At 40.8% G+C, this 20,058-nt stretch overlaps 2 protein-coding genes across 3 annotated transcripts in view; one reads left to right on the top strand and one right to left on the bottom strand.

Moving 5' to 3' along the window:
* Positions 1–487: 487 nt before the first annotated feature.
* LOC116035595 (intraflagellar transport protein 43 homolog A) lies at positions 488–13,932 on the bottom strand. Of its 2 annotated transcripts, XM_031278783.2 has the most exons (10): positions 13,758–13,932; positions 12,435–12,536; positions 12,310–12,321; positions 9,835–9,905; positions 7,243–7,278; positions 6,374–6,420; positions 2,245–2,317; positions 1,352–1,427; positions 1,143–1,205; positions 488–900 (listed from the first exon to the last, which is right to left on the bottom strand). In XM_031278783.2, exons 1-10 carry the CDS (start codon positions 13,800–13,802, stop codon positions 790–792), a joined length of 636 nt encoding a protein of 211 aa, XP_031134643.1. In that variant the 5' UTR covers positions 13,803–13,932; the 3' UTR covers positions 488–789. The 2 variants fall into 2 exon arrangements, with proteins under 2 accessions (XP_031134643.1, XP_031134644.1); XM_031278784.2 differs by lacking the exon at positions 12,310–12,321.
* A 1,537-nt stretch (positions 13,933–15,469) lies between these two features.
* tgfb3 (transforming growth factor, beta 3) overlaps positions 15,470–20,058 on the top strand; it is an 11,112-nt gene continuing 6,523 nt past the window's right edge. Inside the window, exon 1 of the mRNA XM_031278759.2 lies at positions 15,470–16,250. Within this exon, the coding sequence (XP_031134619.1) occupies positions 15,905–16,250 (346 nt within the window). The 5' untranslated portion in view covers positions 15,470–15,904. The remainder of the gene's footprint in view (positions 16,251–20,058) is intronic.

Genomic DNA, 20,058 nt, shown 5'->3' with positions numbered 1-20,058 from the left:
AATGTGTCAGAGCCAATGTCGATTTAAATTCACAGCTGAAAACATCCGTATACTGTCCTGTGGCCTGCTTTGTGGGAGCTATATTCAGTGTTATCACATTTTTGTGCAAGATTTGTGTTATTTTACTTAAAGAGCACACACCTGACACAAGGCTGCTGTCTTGTTCCCGACTTACATCCAATTCTCTTTATCCAGTAAAAGGTATAATGTATGCTAATCCCCCAGGTGTCAATAGGAACTCTGTTCAATGCATTTGAGATAATAGTGAAGAAGGGGTTGCTCCTATCGAAGACCTGGAAGATAAAGTCAATGGCACAGTCAATAACAATAAGGTTGTAGGCTTTAATGAGGAATGTTAATTTGAACACAATCAACTGGATTTCAGCTTAGCTGATTATCAACCTTGGACTTGTATGAGGGTGTTGATAATGCTGGCAGTACAGGGAGGGCTTTTTTTTTTTTCTTTTTTTTTTTTTTCAGAGGAGCGTTTTTATACTAAATTAGTTTGCCTTTTGGCTGTTTAAGTTAGAAACTAACCAAAAAATAAGAGTGAAATTCCAAAAACCTAAACAAAAAAAAACCTAAGGTAAGACAACACAGCACTGTTCACTGCACAGTGAACTTTATTTAGAAAATTCATGAAACACTCTATACACTTTACAAAATATAAATTCTGGATAACAAACAGTAATTAAAGTTACTATAACCAAAGTCACTGGCCCTTCTGTGTAATGGCCATTCAGCCAGTTCCCACTGGAGCCATTTAAAGTCCCAGTCCAAACCTCCTCCTCATGTTACAGGCAACGCAGCCTGCTCCTCACTCTCTCCTTGATCCCATTCCATCAGCAGCTCTGAGGACACCTCTGTAAACAGATGATCCCAGTCCCAGCTCACATCATCCTGAGGAGCAGAAGAGGGGGAGAAAATAAGAATCAGAGGGAGACATACCAAGAAATAGAGCATGGGGAACACAGGGAGCAAAGAGAGGAGAATGGGGGAAGGAGAGCAGAGGGTGTTAATGTACACATCATAAATCTTGATTACCTGGGAGACAGAGTGGCAACCTCCCCTGGTGCTCTAGAAACAGCTGGACAGGCATTCGCTGGAAGCTAACAAGCTATATTTACTAAAAACTCACTCACCTCTTTCACCTCCTGCTCTGGCGCTAAAACCTTGGTGAGGAGCTTCAAGTCAATCTCTCCATCCTGAAGAAAGATCGCAGTAAAATTCACTTAGCTTGCACAAACAGAGGTAATGTTGGTTGCAAAATTAAATGGACCACCTTGGCGAGAAGAGAGGTAGGAATATCAAAGAGATATAAAAAAAAAAAAAATGTATGTCCTTGACTTACTAAGGTCTGGAAAGCAGAATAATGCTTTAGATCATTGTCCAGATCTCTGTAGGTCATTACCCGGTTTACCTGGATGCTAAAAAGGAGACAAAAAGTCAGAATAGCCGTCTAATAGACTAACAGATATTTATTTCAATCAGGACAACACGCACAGAAAAGCAGTAGCCATCCTGACTGCAGTGCTTTCACACTACATGCAAACGAAGAAGTTTGAAGTTTGTGCACAATGAAGCTCCAAGACTTTAAGCAAAGACCACAGAGAGCAAGAGATGGTTGCCAAGTGGTAAACGCTTCAAATTGAAACCCAGCTGCTTATCTGTGGGTTGGAATTAAGTGGGGGGGGGGCTCTCAAAGTGGCCGGGGCCTAGCAGTGCATGCCAGTCCTACTTACTGCACATTACACGCTACATTGCCCCCGCAATGAGTTCAATGTGGATATTATCTCGCACAGAGAGCAAGCCCCAGCCTAATAACCTCCACCGCTGTCATAGCCTTGCTACATATTCGACACATGTCGGCGTGTCTCTCACTGCCCTGTAAATCAAAGGGCCCAGTTAGTAGAGACCCTGGTAACAGAGTTGCATAAATCACACCCAACTGTTATTTCTCCATTTCAGCCGATAAAGTAAGACACTCTGCAATGGCATGAGTGGAGGACAGGTAACCATCAAAGTCACCAGAGCAGGCTACTGATCTAGAGTCCTGCGCACAGACAGAGGTTAACTGTCATACATGGGTCTGGGGACATTCTTTGTGTGTGTGTGTGTGTGTGTGTGTGTGTGTGTGTGTGTGTGTGTGTGTGTGTGTGTGTGTGTGTGTGTGTGTGTGTGTGTGTGTGTGTGTGTGTGTGTGTGTGTACATCCTTCTAAAAGTTTAAGGTGTCACTACCGTACCTTGGTGGAGCTGCAATTTGCATGGTGAGATCTTCTTCCTGTACTTCTTCGAGGTCTGGAATCACTGGAATATCTGAAAACCCAAAAGATACAGAGATCACAACATTTTACAGAGGATCTGATAACACTTTAAAAAGTCTCAAAATTTGAGAAAATCTGATTAGCAGCCAAATGACAGAATCATTTATGAAAAATACAGTAAATCCCCTGTGTGTGGCTGCTAAAAGTGCAATTTATTGTGTGAATATGAGTATGTGTGACCATGTCTGTGTGGCACTTCCTCCACTCCCTCTCTCTGGTTACATCCTCATAAGAGCTGCCCTGTCACAACAGCCATGCGGCCATGAATATTCAGGAGGCAAGGCATCAGCTCTTCCTGCTGTGAGAGGGGCGCTGGCCAGGGGCTCCCCAGAAAGCACCCCCTGCTACCTTAGCATTTGGGCCCTGTCAGTGCCGCCCACCCCCAGGACCCGCAGTGGCCGGTAGGCCGACCTCCATGTCCACTCTGCCACTCCGACTGGGGCGGTATCCAGCCATGTGCAAGAGTATTTGCTTGCGGGCCCATCTGTGTGGGGTCGGAAGTCACAGTGCGGCCTGGCAGGGGCTGCAGTGCCAGGAGCCGCCAACCCGCTGCTCAAACAGTGGGAACCCACTTTAATTGGCAAAACGCAACAGGACAGAGGATGGCTCCACTCCCAAGGAGGACAGGGCAAACTTTCACAGCATTTTTCAGATGGATGTTTGTTGGAACAGGGAAATAAAAGAAGCATAATAAGACAGATTGGATGAAATAAGTTATATAGTTAATAATAAAGATACTGATTGAAATGTGTTCAAAGACTTTAATAATAAGTCCCTTATTGTGTGATGACATTTATCAACTAAAGGTTACAATATAGCTAAAGAAGACAATGAGGAAGCATTGTTTGAAAAAAAAAAAGTGTTCTAAGTTTTATCATGTTTGTATCAAACAGTATACATTTTTGTGTAGTACAGACAGTTGCCAAAAACTTTACTGGCTTTCTATCTGCCCTTATAAAAAAAATGTGTTAACTTTGGATGTGATGTGGATTTCCTGAACAATATTGGGGGGGGCAGACTGCACATCCTTATTAGCTCCACAGCTGAATGTTGACAGTGAGAAAGACAGAGAGAGAGAGAGAGAGAGAGAGAGAGAGAGAGAGAGAGAGAGAAAGAGAGAGAGAGAGCGAGAGAGAGACAGACAGAGAGAGAGACAGAGAGAGAGACAGACAGAGAGAGAGTGAGAGAGAGAGAGAGAGAGTGAGAGTGAGAGAGAGGAACAGACATGGAGAGAAAAAGAGAGAGCTGGACTGCATGAAGAGGGTTGTCAGTAATCTCTAACCACAGTACTGCACCCTGAGGGGAAAGTCAATAGAGGAGCTAAATAGAGGTGAGGAGATGGAAGTGTGCATCTGATGTGAGGAAATATCTTGGCATCTATGTCACCATTCCTTCAAAATAACTCCTGAAAATAAACTGGAGTTGAAGAAACATCGATCTGTGATGCAACACAAAATTTTAGTTCTCCATAAAAGTTATGGACTGTTGAGATGAAGAGAAATTATTTTGATTCTGAACATATTTCTTAAAAGACAACTTGGTCAAAACCTAACCTATCAACTCTCAGAGGATAACAAAAGCTCACCCTCTGTTGATAACTTATTTCTTTCTCTTTTTTAATTAAACCAAATTAAAAATGCCACGCTCGTTTAGCCGCTGACAAGATTCATCTGTGTTTCTGATATCCAAATAAATGCAGGCGCGGGTATTTCATATTCATGAGGCCCCGGTGACACTTTGTCCTCTCATTTACAAAGCACAGCGTTCAGCAGAATCTGTCCCCCCTGGACCCCCAATCAAATTTAATGGTCTTAGTGCAATGACATCAAAAAGCCTTGCTCTCCAGCTCTTTGCAAACAGCTTCCTGGGTTGTCTATCTGTCCACACACACACGCTTTTTCATTTCAGCCAGTAATACACTATTATCACACTCCACGAGAGTTCAATGTGAAGCACAGAGGCATACGTTGTCTATATGCAAAGTCTATTATTAAGTGAAAAAGGGAACAACATTTTTGAATGAGCTTCAAATTCAACCCATTACTGGAGGTCAAGCGGGGCATAAAAGCAGCCGCAAACAAGCCAGTGTTTTCTTCTGACGCAAAAGGCAGCTCCATCAGTAGGAGCTGTCATTCCTTAGCACACCACACATTACCTACACTCACTTCCTTCCCTCGGCTGGACATGTATCAAGGTGGCTTTTGTCTGGCAGCGAGCAGGACAAGCATATCCTTATTACATGGTCTCGTCCAGCTTCCTCGCTGAAGCATGTAAATATCAAAAGGGGATAATTTGCTGTGAATGTAGACATACTCCCGGCAGGCACACGCCAGTCAGCGACTTTGGAGAACAGGACATCTTGGGCTCCTATAATCTACGCAGGGGTCCAGTCAAATGATTACCTAGGCACAGAATCCATTTGAAAGGCTTATGGGACAATATTCAACACATCAATGGCTACGAGTAAGACAGTGAGACATGAAAAAGATGAGTGTTTTTGCGATACTGGTGCTATTTTAAGTGACTAGCAGGAGGTTGTGGGGCCAGCTGATGGGAAGATGGGAGCAGGGGACTGGGCTAGCCTTCTCTCTCTCTCTCTTTCTCTCTCTGTGTTTGTAGCCAGTGGACATAAGGGATAAGGGTAGGGGACATAATCAAGATCGCAGGGGCTATCTCACTAACCCTCAGCACTGTAATTTCCAATGCCCCTGCCTCCGGCTCTGTATTAAGAGGTCTCCCTCCACAGAGTAATAATCTTTCCGGCGGCATTAACTGCAAGAGAACCAAACCTCTGGACTCTTCATTCAACTGGCCGTTTTAGCCATCGCATACTAGACAGTGACAGACAATATGTGTATGTGTACATAAAATGTAACTGAAACGTACAATATTATAAAATGTTTAAAGTACCTTAAACCCTGCATTTCATATGTGCAATTATGATTATATCAATACATTTAAAAATTTATTTTTTCCAATTTCAATATTGCAACATTTACATAGGGATGAGTGATAATTAAATACTATTGTTTACTATATCTCCACATTATAATAATTTGTAATAACGCTTTATCATAGTTCACAGTTCTCATGAGAAAATGAATGATAAAAGTTAAATATTTGAATAAAAAACTACGAAGACATTTGACGCAATGGTTTCCTTAATGTTAGTAATTCATCACATATTTGTAGCTTTGTTTTCAGTTACATAACTTATACATTTCATTCTTCTTCCTATTCTAAGTATCATCATCATGTATTGCAATACTAAATTTAGAAACATGATGATGGACATTTTATACAGCGTTATGATCTGTAGTTGACTGCGGATAAAAGGGTTTGAATAATATGGTATTTATTTGTTCATAAATGGCATTACTCAATACTACCTGAGATACGGATGTGTTATAAGTCCTTCAGTGTTGTCAACTGAGCATTTCATGCTGCTAACCTATCTTTACCAAGGCAATTTGATCCTATTTCCCCAACTGCCTTGCGCCACAAAATAGAACAATTATTCTAGGCAGGGTTCAGCTGAAATTTCCCCACTCAGTTTTGACATTGTTTGTGGTGCGCAGAGTTAGGCCCTCAGGTGACTCAGTTACTGCGAGATCTGTATTCAACAGCACCTGCCTGACACTCTGTGTGTGTGTGTGTGTGTGTGTGTGTGTGTGTGTGTGTGTGTGTGTGTGTGTGTGTGTGTTAGTGACTAACTGAGCAGCTCTAGGTGGAGAGGGAAACACTTAAATCCCATCACCTATAGATCTAACCTTATTTATATATTCATTTCTAATTTTCTTAAAAAAGGGCCCTGCTTATACGGTGTCACACACTGGTCAAAAGGAGGAACACAGAGGCATAGTTCTAACACATGAATTCATGCTGGATTCAAGGAGAAATATGGTGTGAGCATCAGTGAAAAGCGATGATCTGACTACCTGCTTATCTGCTCTACTTCCAGAGGATGAATGTGCCGGGGAGGCACTGGAGGGCTCCTCTTTGCCCGTGAAGAGAGACACAGAGTGGGGCATAGTGAGGGTGCTCTTACCTCCTTCATCATCTGATCCCTGGGGAGTTTGTGGTCGCAGGCGGCGGCTGTAGAAACAGGAAGTGTGAGAGTATGAATTATTTAATGCTTTCAAAATGGAGCCCAATGGTGAGGTCATCCCAGGGAGTGAGTGAATTGGCTCCTGGGCTACTTTGCTTTGATGATAGGCCTGTGTTTTGTCTTGTCTTTCTCTCACGGTAGTCAGGACACTTGCTACAGCCTGACTGCACTTCTGAACAGTAGTCTCTGCCAAAAGACACTGATGATGCTATGAGACGCTGCTGTGCTGTCTGGGTGACCAGCCTGCAAGCCTTAGACAAGATCACCTCTAGGATAAAAAACAAAAAAAACAAAAAACAGCTGGAGCAGCAGTCTGAATAAGTATTACTGAGACAAGACAGTGACAGAAGCACAACCAACATAAGGGATTTTTTTTTTTTTTTTTTTTGCAGGGTAACAACTTTACACACAAAGCCTCTATCTCACTACAGCCATTCAGGCACTGAGGCACTGGGCTCCAACTGCGGTGATGGGTAAAACAGACGACTTCGTCCTCTACCTGCCTCTCCTCATGATGTCTATTCTAGTCACAGAATGATGCGAGGGAGGGTGAGGGGGAAAAAACTAGAATAACAGAAAAAAACTTGGCTCCTAACAGCAATAAAAGTGATGACAACTCAGTCACGCTATTTTTTAATCATGTTAAGTGATTGTTCTTGGAAGGCAAGGATTAGTTGAAACCAAGGACAATCTAAAAGGACAGCACTATTTCCACTTTACTGCAAAGGGAACAAACATTTAAACTGACCTATTTTATGCATACACACAAACATGTAACTGGCATTGATGTGGTGGCTGAGTGAACTTACTCTTCCAGGTCTTCAGCTGCAGGCCTTCTTGAAGATCTGTATAGCAGCAGAAAAAAACAAGTGTTAGGCAAATTAAATAACACACTTGTTAGATTACATTTTTCCTGCCTTCAAAATAATGATAAGCACAAGGAATAATATACTATTCCTGGTACAGACCAGGTATTTTGAGGAATACATCCTCTCTATCTGTATCTAATGATAGTCATTCTGCTATATCAGACACAGTGGGATCTACAATAGTTGTCTTCTCCACTCGGTTTTCTCAACCTCGTCTCTTGCTTGACGACGCTGCTATTTTCAGACTTCTCTCCATTTACACAGCTCAGCTTGAACAGAGCATGCCAGCTACCAAAATACTGTGTTACGACACTTCTCTGTTCTCTCAACACAGTATTTTTAGCATTCGCTATCTGTTTTAAGAAAGGTAGATATCACACCAGAACAAAAACAAAAACATTATTATTACCTAAGACGTATTTCACCAGATCAATCAGAGAAATAACATAAGAAAGGAATCAAAGCAGAGTGAGTGCTTGTGTGTTCTAACTAGCCTAAAATTTGTATAAGAGGTTTTAATCTTTTCTCATGATGCAAAATGTTTTTGCTCAAACTCCTGGTTGAGTAGTGCCCCCTACTGGTTTTAAAAGTAATACATCCAGTGCAGCAACAGTCTTTTCCTTGCTGTCATTTTCATCCTTTCATACTGTCACTAATCAAGATTGCAGGCTTGCAGTAATAATTGATATTAAATAAATTCATGCTTTTAAATAAATATATAATTATACATTTCTTCAAAAAAATAATAAAAGAGCTGCATATCATAATACATACATAAGTACCAATTTTGGGATTAAAATCACTGCACACTAATGTCAGTGTTCAGGGGCTCCAGACATCACTAGAAAGGCAAACCCGCTGTGAACAACCATGGGAAATAAATTAAAGCTTCTATGTCAAAAGTAGCACCTGCACACAAGTTGACCATAAGAGAGAGCCCTCGTTCTTCCAGAGGTTACTTACTTTTTTTCTATTAAAGGGTTTTCCTGCGGGGTGTTTGCTGAACAGTTTGCTGTACAGTAAAGACTTTAAGGCTAATTTGATTTGTGACTTTGGGTTATATCAATAAAATTTACTTGACAGGCAGAGTAGACAACATTTCAATTCAGACAAACAAACTCAACTCAAATAAATAAAGCCTGCACAAAAATCCAGATATCGCACCTTAGAGTAATGTCCCACAGGGAAATCTGAATACCATTTGACGTCATATATCAACTGTAATTAATCTGAATACATACATACATTTAAGTTATAATGTATTTGTTATGTGTATTGGATAAAGGGGAGTCCCAAAATAAAATAGTGACATAAAACACAACTAGCTAACCAATTCTCAGCTGAAAATGTTGACTCCTGTGTTGTCAGTCTTATCCATACTGGATACTCGAGTCCAACCAGGCAGGGTAGAGAGGAGCTAAGGGAGCCTACCTGCCTGCCCTTGGACTGTGTCCTGTCTGGGGGGCGGGGGTGGCGACACTTAAGACACATTACAGGCCCCTTGATTAAGACTCATGTAAGGCAAAGCGATAGACATGGTAAAACTGTCTGGAAAAAGTTGTTAGGGATAAAATATATTGTGACAACCTGGTTTCAAAGGTTCATCAATAAACTGACAGATCATTTAGTGTCAATTAGAAGTGATAGATCGACAAATCCCGGGATTTCTGCGCTGGGATTAGTGGGAGGAGGGCGCCGGTGATTGAGCATGAGGGGTGACATTGAAGGGAAAGTCCTTGCCGGTTCCAGGGGGGACCATTACTTACATTGTTTCAGAGGGGATCAATGCGCACGCAAACCCCTTTTACACCTCCTGTGTTTCAATCGCTTTGTGACTGGGAATCAAGCTAGGATACGCAAAAGCAGAGAAGCGACACACTGACCTTCTGTGAGAAAGGAAAGATCTATTGAGTTTGCTGTTTTCCCTGCTTGCACTAACGGTGCAGTAAACTACACAAATAAGCACAATTGACCCGGTTCACTTTGATGCATCTCCCATGCTCTCTCTTCCACCTCTAAACACAGTGGCAGGTGGAAGACAGACACAAACAAGAGAGGGAGTTGCATACTACAATAAAAGTCTCATGTTGATTTAGTCATGTACAGCATTCAGATATAGATTTGTTAGTTGTAGACAAAAGCGCAAACACCGTCCATCTGTTCCAAATATTTCATGAATTCTCCATGTTGTGCTCCCTATGTAAAGAGCAGACTGCAGTGGTAAGGGGTGATTAAGTGGCTTCAACCCCTGTGATGAAGTGGCTAGCTGACTAACAGTGCCCTCCTGTGGCTGATACATTAACCATGTCAATTACCGCCTTGCTCACAGATGAAGACGAATGGAGAGTTGCCTGCTCAGACAGGCTCCCTCTAACCTTGTTGATTCACAGCCTGAGTGCCAAATATGCACTGATAAATAAGCTCATTCAACAGCATGAGAGTTCATTAATAACACATAACCCAAGACCACAGCTCGCAGTCTCCACCTTGGGTATAGTCACAGGAGATAGAGGAAAAGGTGAAGATACATACTTGGCAGAACCAGACCCAGAGATTTCTTCTGCCCAGCCACCCTGCCGCCGGGCCGGTTTAGGGGGAGGGCCCTGGAAGAAGAGAGAAATGTATTAGCAAAAAGCTTCATTGAATGTTTACTCACTCACATAGAGGATAAACAAATCACATTTGTTAGCATTCTAACTGTTATTCGGCTTTAATCTTGGAAAATGAAGCACAAAAACATCATGGTTGTTTCTATATGATATAGCTTTACGTTTTGTCATAATTATAAGGGCTTATAATTATAGGGCTTATGTGTTACATCAATACCTGTTTGACAAAGTGGTGAATAGGCTATATTGTGTAAGAACAAAATCTGTTTTTAAAGTGAAAATGTGCCAGTAGGTGGCCCTCTTGTCCATAACAATAGAAAGGGGGGGCACCTTAAATTTGCATAAATGTAAAACAATAAAATGCAAGTTTAATTGTCCTGCTAAAGGTGTGGGGACCATTTAAACCAAAGTTCACCTCTAATCCTATACTCCAATATCTAGGTTGCAAGCTACCAAAAACCTCCTGTATAGTAAACAACATGCCTGGTATGTGCAGCACAGATTCATCTACAGTATATGCACTCCATTGTTTCGTTTATTATTATAATGTTCAATACTGTCCATTTTCAGCACCAGAACATATGAAGCAGAGTGTGGGAACTGCCAGGGCCTGTAAGTCTGACTCTAAAATAGATATAGTAAAAAAAAAAAAAAAAGACCCTCTCTCTCATTCTTTGATTCTGAAAATAGTAAACTGAGTATGCATCTCGATCCTGAGACGGGGACCCTGAGACCAGCGCTTGAATGAATGAATTCCTCAGAGCACAGGAAGGTGGGCACTAGACAAATGAATTAGGGAAAAAAGGCACAACATTTCTCATTACTAAATTGGGTCTGCAGAGGACAAAGTGCTCGTGAAGAATTTCTTTCGTTTATGATGAAAGAGGAAATAATCTTTCATGGCTGGTTCCTTCACCAAAGCCATTTATAAATCTGAATGTCACCATTAAGCAGGGCAGAGGGAGGGGGAGCCACTCTGCTCTGCTGTATATTACCATTAATCGAGAGAGCTGAGGCTGAAACAGCTCCCTCAACTTTGTGTTATTAGTAACTGTCTCTTTATTAGGAACAAAGGGAATCGCAATAATGACAATTGAGTAATTTAGGCAACATTAAAAAATTCCTTCAAGTAATGTGAAATCCCTCTGATGTTTGGTATTTCTGACAATGAACAATTTTCACGAGAGACAAGATAGTAAGGTCAAGTATCTTTGAGTGTAATACATTTATCCTGTGACAGTTATTTCACTCTACAAAAATGGAGAGGACCATAAGTGTCCTGAGAAACAAAACAAATCTGTGACTCGAATTCTTCATGACCAAATAAGAACTTCACAGTTGTAGTAAAATAGTTATGGCTGTTAAGGCAATTAAGTTAGCTCTCGTAGTTTCTAATTTAGGATTCTCTGATGGTCTCTAGGGCAAGGGACTTGTGGTGGCCAAACCCTATGAGCCCATAAAAGCAAATGAGTCTTTGTTTAAAAGGATGACAGGAATGTGACCAATCAGTTGGGTATTTTAGGCAGAAGAGGCCAGGGTTGATAAACGAAGACTGCAAATAAACACACCCAGTCGCACGACACTCTGGAAAAATGTATTGCATGTGCACAGTAGGTCAGAGAGGGCGCGAGAATACTGGTTCATACATTAGGGAAGTTGCCCTAATTTGGGAACATTAGCCTAAAGCAAAAGCATTTCTGGAATTATTTTGCTTTGGGAATGTTGGCTGGTTTACATTTTGCCAATCTAGGAGACGTGACTGATTCCATAAATGCCAACGATAGTGGAGTGAAATTATTTGTTATACGTCAACTCTGATTTGACTACTCTCATATATTGTTGCCCTATATTTAGTCTAAATGTAACAACATTAACTCCAACATGTTTTAAGAGGCAGACATCACCGAGAAAACAACATTGCTGCTAAGACTTAGGCTAACGTGATTCATGTCACATTAGGCAGTATAAGGAGAGGATTTTATTTTATTTTTTTAAAGTCTGTAGAGTCATGGGGACTTTAGTGATGTAATCTGCTTGTTTTTCAATTAGACAATTTACGAGAGAACCATTACAAAGCTTTGCGACTCTAAAGTTTTAAAGGGTTTTAGAGCTTGTATGAAGTAACACTTCAAAACATTTGATTCAAGCACATCAGATCCAATACACGCAGGATAATAAATGAAGAGCAGCTACCGTTTTGGAACAGTGTCTGTCTGTTTTAAAATCTGCTGAAGTAAGAAAATGGCAACTCAAATGGCTCTGCATAAATTAGCCCTCTAATAAAACTCAATATGTGTGTCAAGCTGGTGTTAGTACTACTGTAAATGGTATAAAGTTGATGTATGGAGCATTAGCAGCAGAAGCCATGCAAATTCACCACTTTTTTCATGCTACCTACCTCATCGTCCTCCTGTGATTCATGTATGAGACAAAACCAAAATGCATATTGATGAAGATTAATGTTGTGAGGTGAAATTATAACATGCAACTATCTATTTACATGTATATGCCATGTTCACATACTTCTCCCATTGATGCAGATGTGGAGGACTTCCTTACGTAACGAGAATCTTCAAACGATGATTGGTCTGCTGCAAGGCGAGCTCTTCGTCCAGACTTTGCAACCTGGGAAATGTGAATACTTTTTAAATGGAAAATAGATTTTGATATCATAAAGCCAGAAGCTGGCACTTCCAATGACTCCCAAAGACGTTGTGGTTTTGCTTTGCTTAAACTGTGCCATCTAATGAGCCAACCAAATGTTGTCTGGATGGACTTCAAAATATGGTAGATCAGGTTATTCCAATTTCATAAACCAACCAAGTTTGGTGCTTAGTATGCTTTTTCTTCATAATTTTGTACAACTTCCAATTCTGTGAAGTCACACTGTGCAGATGTGGCAATGACATTTTTTTTCTTTTTGCACAGGATAGGAGCATTATTCAACATGTGAACATCATTTGTATGATTTTCCTTGAAGAATGGAGCAACAGCTCTACTGAAGGACCATTATACACTTTCAAAGTAGGGTGTTGCATTATTTACCATTATTTTACCAAACCACAAAATATATTAAATATAAAACGCTTTTTCAAAAATGTATGGCATAATCATAAGCAGAAATTCATTCAGAGCCATTTGTAAAAAATAAAATAACAATAATAATTAATTTTAAAAAAAAAAAGGTTTCTCAAGTGCTGTAAACTTAAATTAACGGTTTTGTCTTCATCGCAAATATTTTAGCACAATAAGTGAACATTAAACAATCAGCACCCCACCAACAAACAGGTGAACGTACCCCCAAGCAACCTACAGCATAAAGTTACAATTCAAAGATAATTGCTTTTTATGGAGAAAGTGTGATAGCAATTGAATTAAGTATACGTACACCCCAATATGGACGTTTCGTGTAAGTTTTTCGATAGAGTAACGTTAATTACAGACCAGCCAAGCAAAGGATAAAGAAAACCCATTCGACTAAATGAGCCCAGTAACCTAATCAACAAACACTGAGCCATGCACTGCAAGTCGGGAAATTTCGGATAGCAGGGGCTAACCACTTAATGTTAGTTTAGTTAGCTAACGTTGTATACTCACAGACAACCCATTTCTGCTGCCGTTGCTCAAAAGCGGTATAAGAAAATGGGTAACAGACAGGTTAAAAAGCTATCTAATGTACTGACTGGCTGACGTTTAGCTACATTAGCTTAAAAGCTAAGCAGCTAGCATTAGCCTCACTGCACAGTAACATTATGCTCTCAACTCCATTTACACCGTACAAACTTAACGTTACCTCTGTCCCTATTCCCTTTACTACGCTCTCTGGTATTCAAACGAGTCACTCACATTTTTTATCGCTCCAAAATCTCCGAGCTGAAAGTTATCGTCCATTTCTTTCCTCCTTGCCACCACACCAGGGCAGCGTCTTCCTGGTTATCAACAAGCGTCACGCTCTCCATGGTAACGCCAATCTGAAGTAAAGTTCGCGTCTCGGTAATCAGTCATTAAGTAAGTAAACAAACAAACAAACAAACAAACAAACAAACAAACAAACAAACAAATAGCTTCGATACACAGGAAGTATTTAGCTATGACAAATTGATTATAATGCTGCTGTTGTTGATGAGTATCATGATTGCCGTAAAATCACAAAGAAGAAGAAGAAGAAGAAGAAGAAGAGTATCATGATAACAGCCAGGAGCTCGTTATGTTTATTATCTTTGTTTCCCTGTTTTTTGCTGCAGGGTAAAAAGCCTGGAAGGGGTTTCTCCTGCGATAGGACCTGTCTGTGTACTGTATTGTCTATGGATAGGACAGCATTTAGATGTGTTTCTGGTGCATGCAATGCACAGTGTCACCAACCAAACCCATTTTGAAGAAATAAGGTAAATATATATTTGAAGACCTACAGCATGTTAACTTTTAAGAATAGCCTGATAAGTGACTAATTTCCTAAAATTAGAAAGCTCATGCCATGTACACTGAAGCATGCAGTTCCAGTGAAAGGTCGGAGCAAATATTGACTCGTGTTGTTGGGTCAGTAAAAATAAGGGATTAGGGATATTAGAATCATTATGTCATCTAAACAATCAGAGTCTGAGTTTGCCTTTTCCCAAACAAACAGCATCTCTCCCACAACTCCCACGTCTTTGCCATTTTTTTTGGTCACATATTATCTCGTCTATTATCCACACAGGCCTACAGCCTAGCCTAGGTCTGAGAAAGTAGGAAGATGGGACCTGAAGTTTCCCCTGACGTCCGCTAGATGTCGCTGCTATGCATATTTTATGTTCCTGGGGAGAAGCTGAACAGTAGCAGCATCCAGCGGATCACAGCAGCTGGCTGAGCTCCCCGTGCACCTTCAAGATGTCTTTGGTAACTTTGGCCTTCCATCTGCATTTGATTTTCCTACAAAACTTTATTTTGGATGTGGTTGATATTGTCAAAGGACTTATAAAAGTCCACTCAATGACCCCCCCAGCCAGCCAGGCTGGGGTCCTTAGGCTAATTGATGGGAATGTATGAGCACACAGCAACACATTGCTTAACTTGGTACAGCTTGTTCCTGTTTTGAATGACATAATTTCTGTTAATTTAGGGGTGGTTGAGTAGGTGGGCGAATGGGGCCGGGAGGGGCAAATGTGTTATATATGTATCTGTGTGTGTGTGTGTGTGTGTGTGTGTGTGTGTGTGTGTGTGTGTGTGTGTGTGTGTGTGTGTGTAAAAAGTGCTATATAAATAAAGTCTGATTGATGATTGATTGATAAACTTCAGTCTTAATTAAAATACAAATGGTAGGCTATTTGTCCTGAAAACTATTCCATCGACAAATCAGTGCAATTAGTGAGTTTCCTTCTTTACTCGAGAGCCTTTTTTGCGAAATCACACATTGCCTAATCTAATGCATTTTCTAAAGTCTAACCACATAGGCCTAGGCTACAATTTGTAGTCTTATTAAATGCATTTCAGAATAGGACCGATCTCATTGTCCGAACAGAGGCAGAACTTGCTGCCCCTCCCTCGAAAACGTCACTTGTGACTATAAAATATGAGTGAGAGTGGAGAGCGTTTGAGTGTGTTTGAGGCCGGATTGCAGCGAGAGAGCAGAGTGGCGCACTAACTCCATAAGCACAAGTGGATGGAAAGAGCCCAATGCAATGGAGAAACTGAACCGCGGCGCAGAGATCGGAGCCCAGTAAACTCAGGAAGAAAAGAAGAGATGCTTGCATGAGATAAGGGGGAATGAAGAGTAGAATAAAGACTTTTAATGAAGAGTTGAGATTATTTTCCAAAATTGCACGGATTTGCTCCCATGCAGATGCGTATTTTGCAAAGATGACATAGCACTTGAGAAAATGGGATTCCAACAGGAACAGAACTCATTCACGACCTGAATGAAAAGAGAAACGGGATTCTATTCAAATCGGACTTTAGTTTTGTTTTTTTCTTCTTTTACTTGACAAGCCTCGGTTGTGAGTGAACGCAGAGTAAATATGAATCTGGGAAAAGCAATTTTGTTTTTCCTCCTCTCAAACTGTGTGACAATGACTTTGTCGCTATCCACTTGCACCACTGTGGACATCGACCACATAAAGAAAAAGAGAGTAGAGGCGGTCCGGGGACAGATTCTCAGTAAACTCCGGCTGACCAGTCCGCCTCAAACAACAGGTCCAAGTCAAGTACCGTTTCAGGTCCTGGCCCTTTATAACAGCACCAAGGAGCTCATTGAGGAGCTGGGAAGAGACAGGCATCAGAGTTGTGGGCAGGATAACACGGAGACTGAGTACTATGCCAAAGAGATTTACAAGTTCAACATGATCAATGGTCCGCCAGAAAACAGTAAGTTTATTGTTTTTGCAACTTATCATACTCATCTATTAAACTACAAATCTTTTATTTTCTACATGTGTGTGATTAAAACATAGGGTGGAGTAATTATTTGTGATTGGCACGATATTTTGTTTTGTCAGTGTGTCATGCAGCCAACCTTTTTAGACGTACGGTGCGCAAACTTGATTTAAAGGCCTTTGTAAACTCACTTGTGCAAATCTGTCTACACTCATTTATCTGGCCTCTATATAAAATTAATATTGGTGAGGTAACAGTATCAAAAGCAGGGAGTTCATTTTTCCAGTTGGCCTTAAGTCCACTCGTGTCTGTGCAGCCTTTACGCACCTACGCGCCTGTGAGAAGTGGAGCGGCGCTCAAAGGAGAGGGCAAAGTAAACAGTCTAATTGGAATGAGTACCATTCCTCATACATACCTCACACCAAAGCCATGGGAACTCCAGCCTAAGTCTGACACATTCCTAAGCGGGGAAAATTCACAGGCAGTTAAGTCTAGTATTTATTGCCAACTCCAATACCTCATTTCCATTTTCTGGCCGTGAGTTTCCCAATATTTTTTCATCCAGTGTTACGACTTTCTCACTTCCATTTCCCCACTATTTCTTTCTAGTAGCAAAGAGCCGAGTAGCTCAGTGTTATGATCTAATTCCCTTGTTCATCCATATTGGTATTTCCTGTATAAACTATGGTACATTGATTGTTCCAGAAACCAGAAACAGAAGCTCACTGAGCAGCAAATTCTCCAAAGAAAGTCAGTTTTTTAAGTGGAAGAGTCGGATGTGTGTCTTTTCATGGTCAGAGGCCGGTTAATGCATGATGTTACCATTTCGAAATCAACAGGTGTTTATGCTGTGCTTTGATACTAAGCAGAGCCTCTGCCGGTTCCAACATAAGTCCTAATCAAATCCATTTCACAGGTCCCATAAAGTGCTTTTGACACTCAAAATACACAGCTTGGGGTTTATCCATTGGTCAAAGGTAGCCAGAGCTCCCAAAACAAACAGAGGTCTAAGGAGTGGGATCAGTGATGGCCAGGTGCCCAGGACACATTACGCTGGTCTCATACTGTAGGCCATACTGTAGGTGATAGTACAAGATGTGAACTTGACTTACTACTGGCAACACTTTCTGCAATAAACAGCTTATCCAAGAAAGTTATTAGGAAATGAACACAAGGTGCCAACACACACTAATTAGCACTTTTCTCTCCCTTTCCATTCGGTCATTTTAAAGAGAGCGTGGCATGTTGCAGTATATAGGAATATAACGTCCGTCACCATGATCATTTTGCAGTGAAGTTCATTTTCATTCCTGCTGGATATAATGAGTTTTACATTCACCATTTTGGGAAGGTGGTAGTGCTTGGGAATATATAGTCAAGTTTTGCTTTTTTCATGCCCAGTTAAAAAAAGTTAAACAGAAACTTTTCTGTCATACTTTAATACGCCACTTGCTCCAGACTACTTTTCTTAGCCACTACTACTAATGCAAATCAAGGCACATGCCATTTATGACTAGATGAAGCATAACTGAGACTGGGCAGCACTAGATCTTCCTTTTTGTGGTGCACCAGAAGGCCAGTGTGGCTCATTATATCATCATAAACCAAATACTGTAGAAGAAATGAGATAAAGACATAACCAAACTAAATGATGACTTTTGGCACAATCACATTCTGAATCAAAATTCACTGACTCCTAAATTAGAAAGACAGTGCATTGCACACTGAAGCATGCAGTGGAATTTCAAGCCAATCACTGACTCAGTGTTGGGTCAGTAAAAAATGAGTGCTAACGCTGAGGACAGCAGGGTATCTGATATATGGGATAGTAGAATGATGATGTCATCTGAACAAACAGAGACAGAGGTCTTTGGCCTGTTCCCAAAGAAACAGCATATCCCACCCCCCAACTCCCACGCCTTGACAATTTTTGCTTCCTCATCCTTAATCAAGTGGAAAAAAAGTAGTTTTTCAACAGAGCTGCATCACATTATCTCATCTGCTGTAGTGAAGTAGAGAAATGAGGCTCTTCTCTGATACAAAAAGCAGAATTTGAAATATGTATTATTAAAACTAAATATCCATTTTCTGTGTCATGGGTAAGTCAAAATCAAACCATGGCAGCATAATGCAAACAAATTCTAATTTCAGATACTGCCATTCAACTAGATAATAAAACACCCAAACTACCACAGTTCCAAAGAAATTTCTGTTGTCCTCTATGAGACCTAGACACCTTAGCAGCTGGCTAGCACCTGCTGCCTTATGCTTCCTATTTCCTTAGTTTACGTCTACAAAGCTCTGGAGAGACTGACATCATGAACAATCCTCCGGGCAAAAGGGCAAAGAGGGGTGATTCCTGAGAGTTTTTTTTCTTCAGGAAAAATTCATCATGTGTCATGAAAGAAGAGGATCCTAGAAACTGGAGGGTGAGAGTGTGTCAGGGTGCGGGGTGTGGTCGATAATGTCTGGGGCGAGGCACTTTGTTCAAACATCTGTCCCCACAGGCCTTCCTGAACAACTTTACCCCTAAATCCCACATTTAAAGCCCGTCTGTGTTTAAATTCATTGAGTGATAATACAAAAATAAGATCAACTGGGCATCATTTTATTATCCAGGCTTTTATATGTGACTAAGCGTGTTAATGAGAATGTTTTGCAGTTAAACTAAATTCTCTAATTAGAATGTGAACTAAGAACAGTGTGTAATCTAAATAAATCATACATTATAACAATATATCTAATTTGTTTTACTTCCATAATGTTTAGAATATGCAGAGTATCATTTTTGACGTGCTGCTTCAAATACTACAGGTCAAACTTATGTCAGCATCCTGACAGTCTTAACAGCCATCATTTGGGGGTCAGAAAATTGGTGAATGTATTTCATTTTAATTGTGCAAGCAATCCCCTCCACTTACCAACATGGAACAAATTACCTTTCAGACCCTTGGCAAAAATAAGCCATAATGTGAAATCCACCTAAAACCATTGCAATGGGAAAAATGAGGTCATCCAAAAGGAAACCAAAGACTTGATTAGAATTTCAAATCTCTCCTCGAAGTGGGGCTTTCCACCTTCTGTGGGGAAGGCAGAGGGACAGGGGGAGTGGGGGGAGACGGAGCAGTGAGTGGGAGGGGGGGAGAAGGCTACTGAGGTTTCCTCCTTATAGATTGCGTGGAAACAGTGGACAGATATCTGGCTGGGGATGAATGCTGAAAAGGTCACCTATAAATAGGGAAAGTTGAAAAAAAACTTTGTGGAAATATCGGATAATGACTGGGAGGACACTGAAATAGGATTATGGGTCAAATGAAGTACAGATACTTGGAGATGTGCAAGTTCCTTTTGCATGACAGAAACAACTGAACTTCTGAGTTTCCATTTTTCCCGAAACAGCTCGAAGTGCAAATCAGCTAAAGGTGCAATGCCCCCTTTCAACCACCAGCAAATCTGAGGCTTGGTAATAAAGTTTAAGCTTGGGGTAATAAATTAGCCATGGCTTGGCTGTAAATAACTGTTTCCATTTGGCCCATAAAACGTTTGCTATGTGCTTGTTTTGCTCAACACTGCATGTGCTTGGCCTGTTAAAATAATAAACTGTTGGTATTATGGTATAAAAAGGAGAAAGACTTCAGCGCAACAGGAAGCTTTTTACATAGAATCACAATGTGGCCATTTACTTAGCTAAGTTCTGCAAAAGGTCATTGTACAATCACATATCCACACCATGTATACAGCACATTATTACTATCATGATGGAGTCGCCCTCCTCAATGGTTTCTCAGGTATTGTTCTG

This window comes from Sander lucioperca, chromosome 18 (assembly GCF_008315115.2).
Source record: "Sander lucioperca isolate FBNREF2018 chromosome 18, SLUC_FBN_1.2, whole genome shotgun sequence".
NCBI lineage: Eukaryota > Metazoa > Chordata > Actinopteri > Perciformes > Percidae > Sander > Sander lucioperca.
The sequence above is the reverse complement of the archived record's forward strand: the minus strand, read 5'-3'. Positions and strand labels throughout refer to the sequence as shown.

What these genes read in the sequence shown, in the direction of transcription:
- LOC116035595 (XM_031278783.2), bottom strand. Translation starts at nt 13,802, where the DNA reads ATGGACGATAACTTTCAGCTCGGAGATTTTGGAGCGATAAAAAAT. An exon ending in GCAGCTGAAGACCTGGAAGA is followed by an intron (nt 6,421 to 7,242) that starts GTAAGTTCACTC and finishes CTGTTTCTACAG; the next exon opens with CCGCCGCCTGCGACCACAAA. An exon ending in ATTCTGCTTTCCAGACCTTA is followed by an intron (nt 1,206 to 1,351) that starts GTAAGTCAAGGA and finishes ATCTTTCTTCAG; the next exon opens with GATGGAGAGATTGACTTGAA.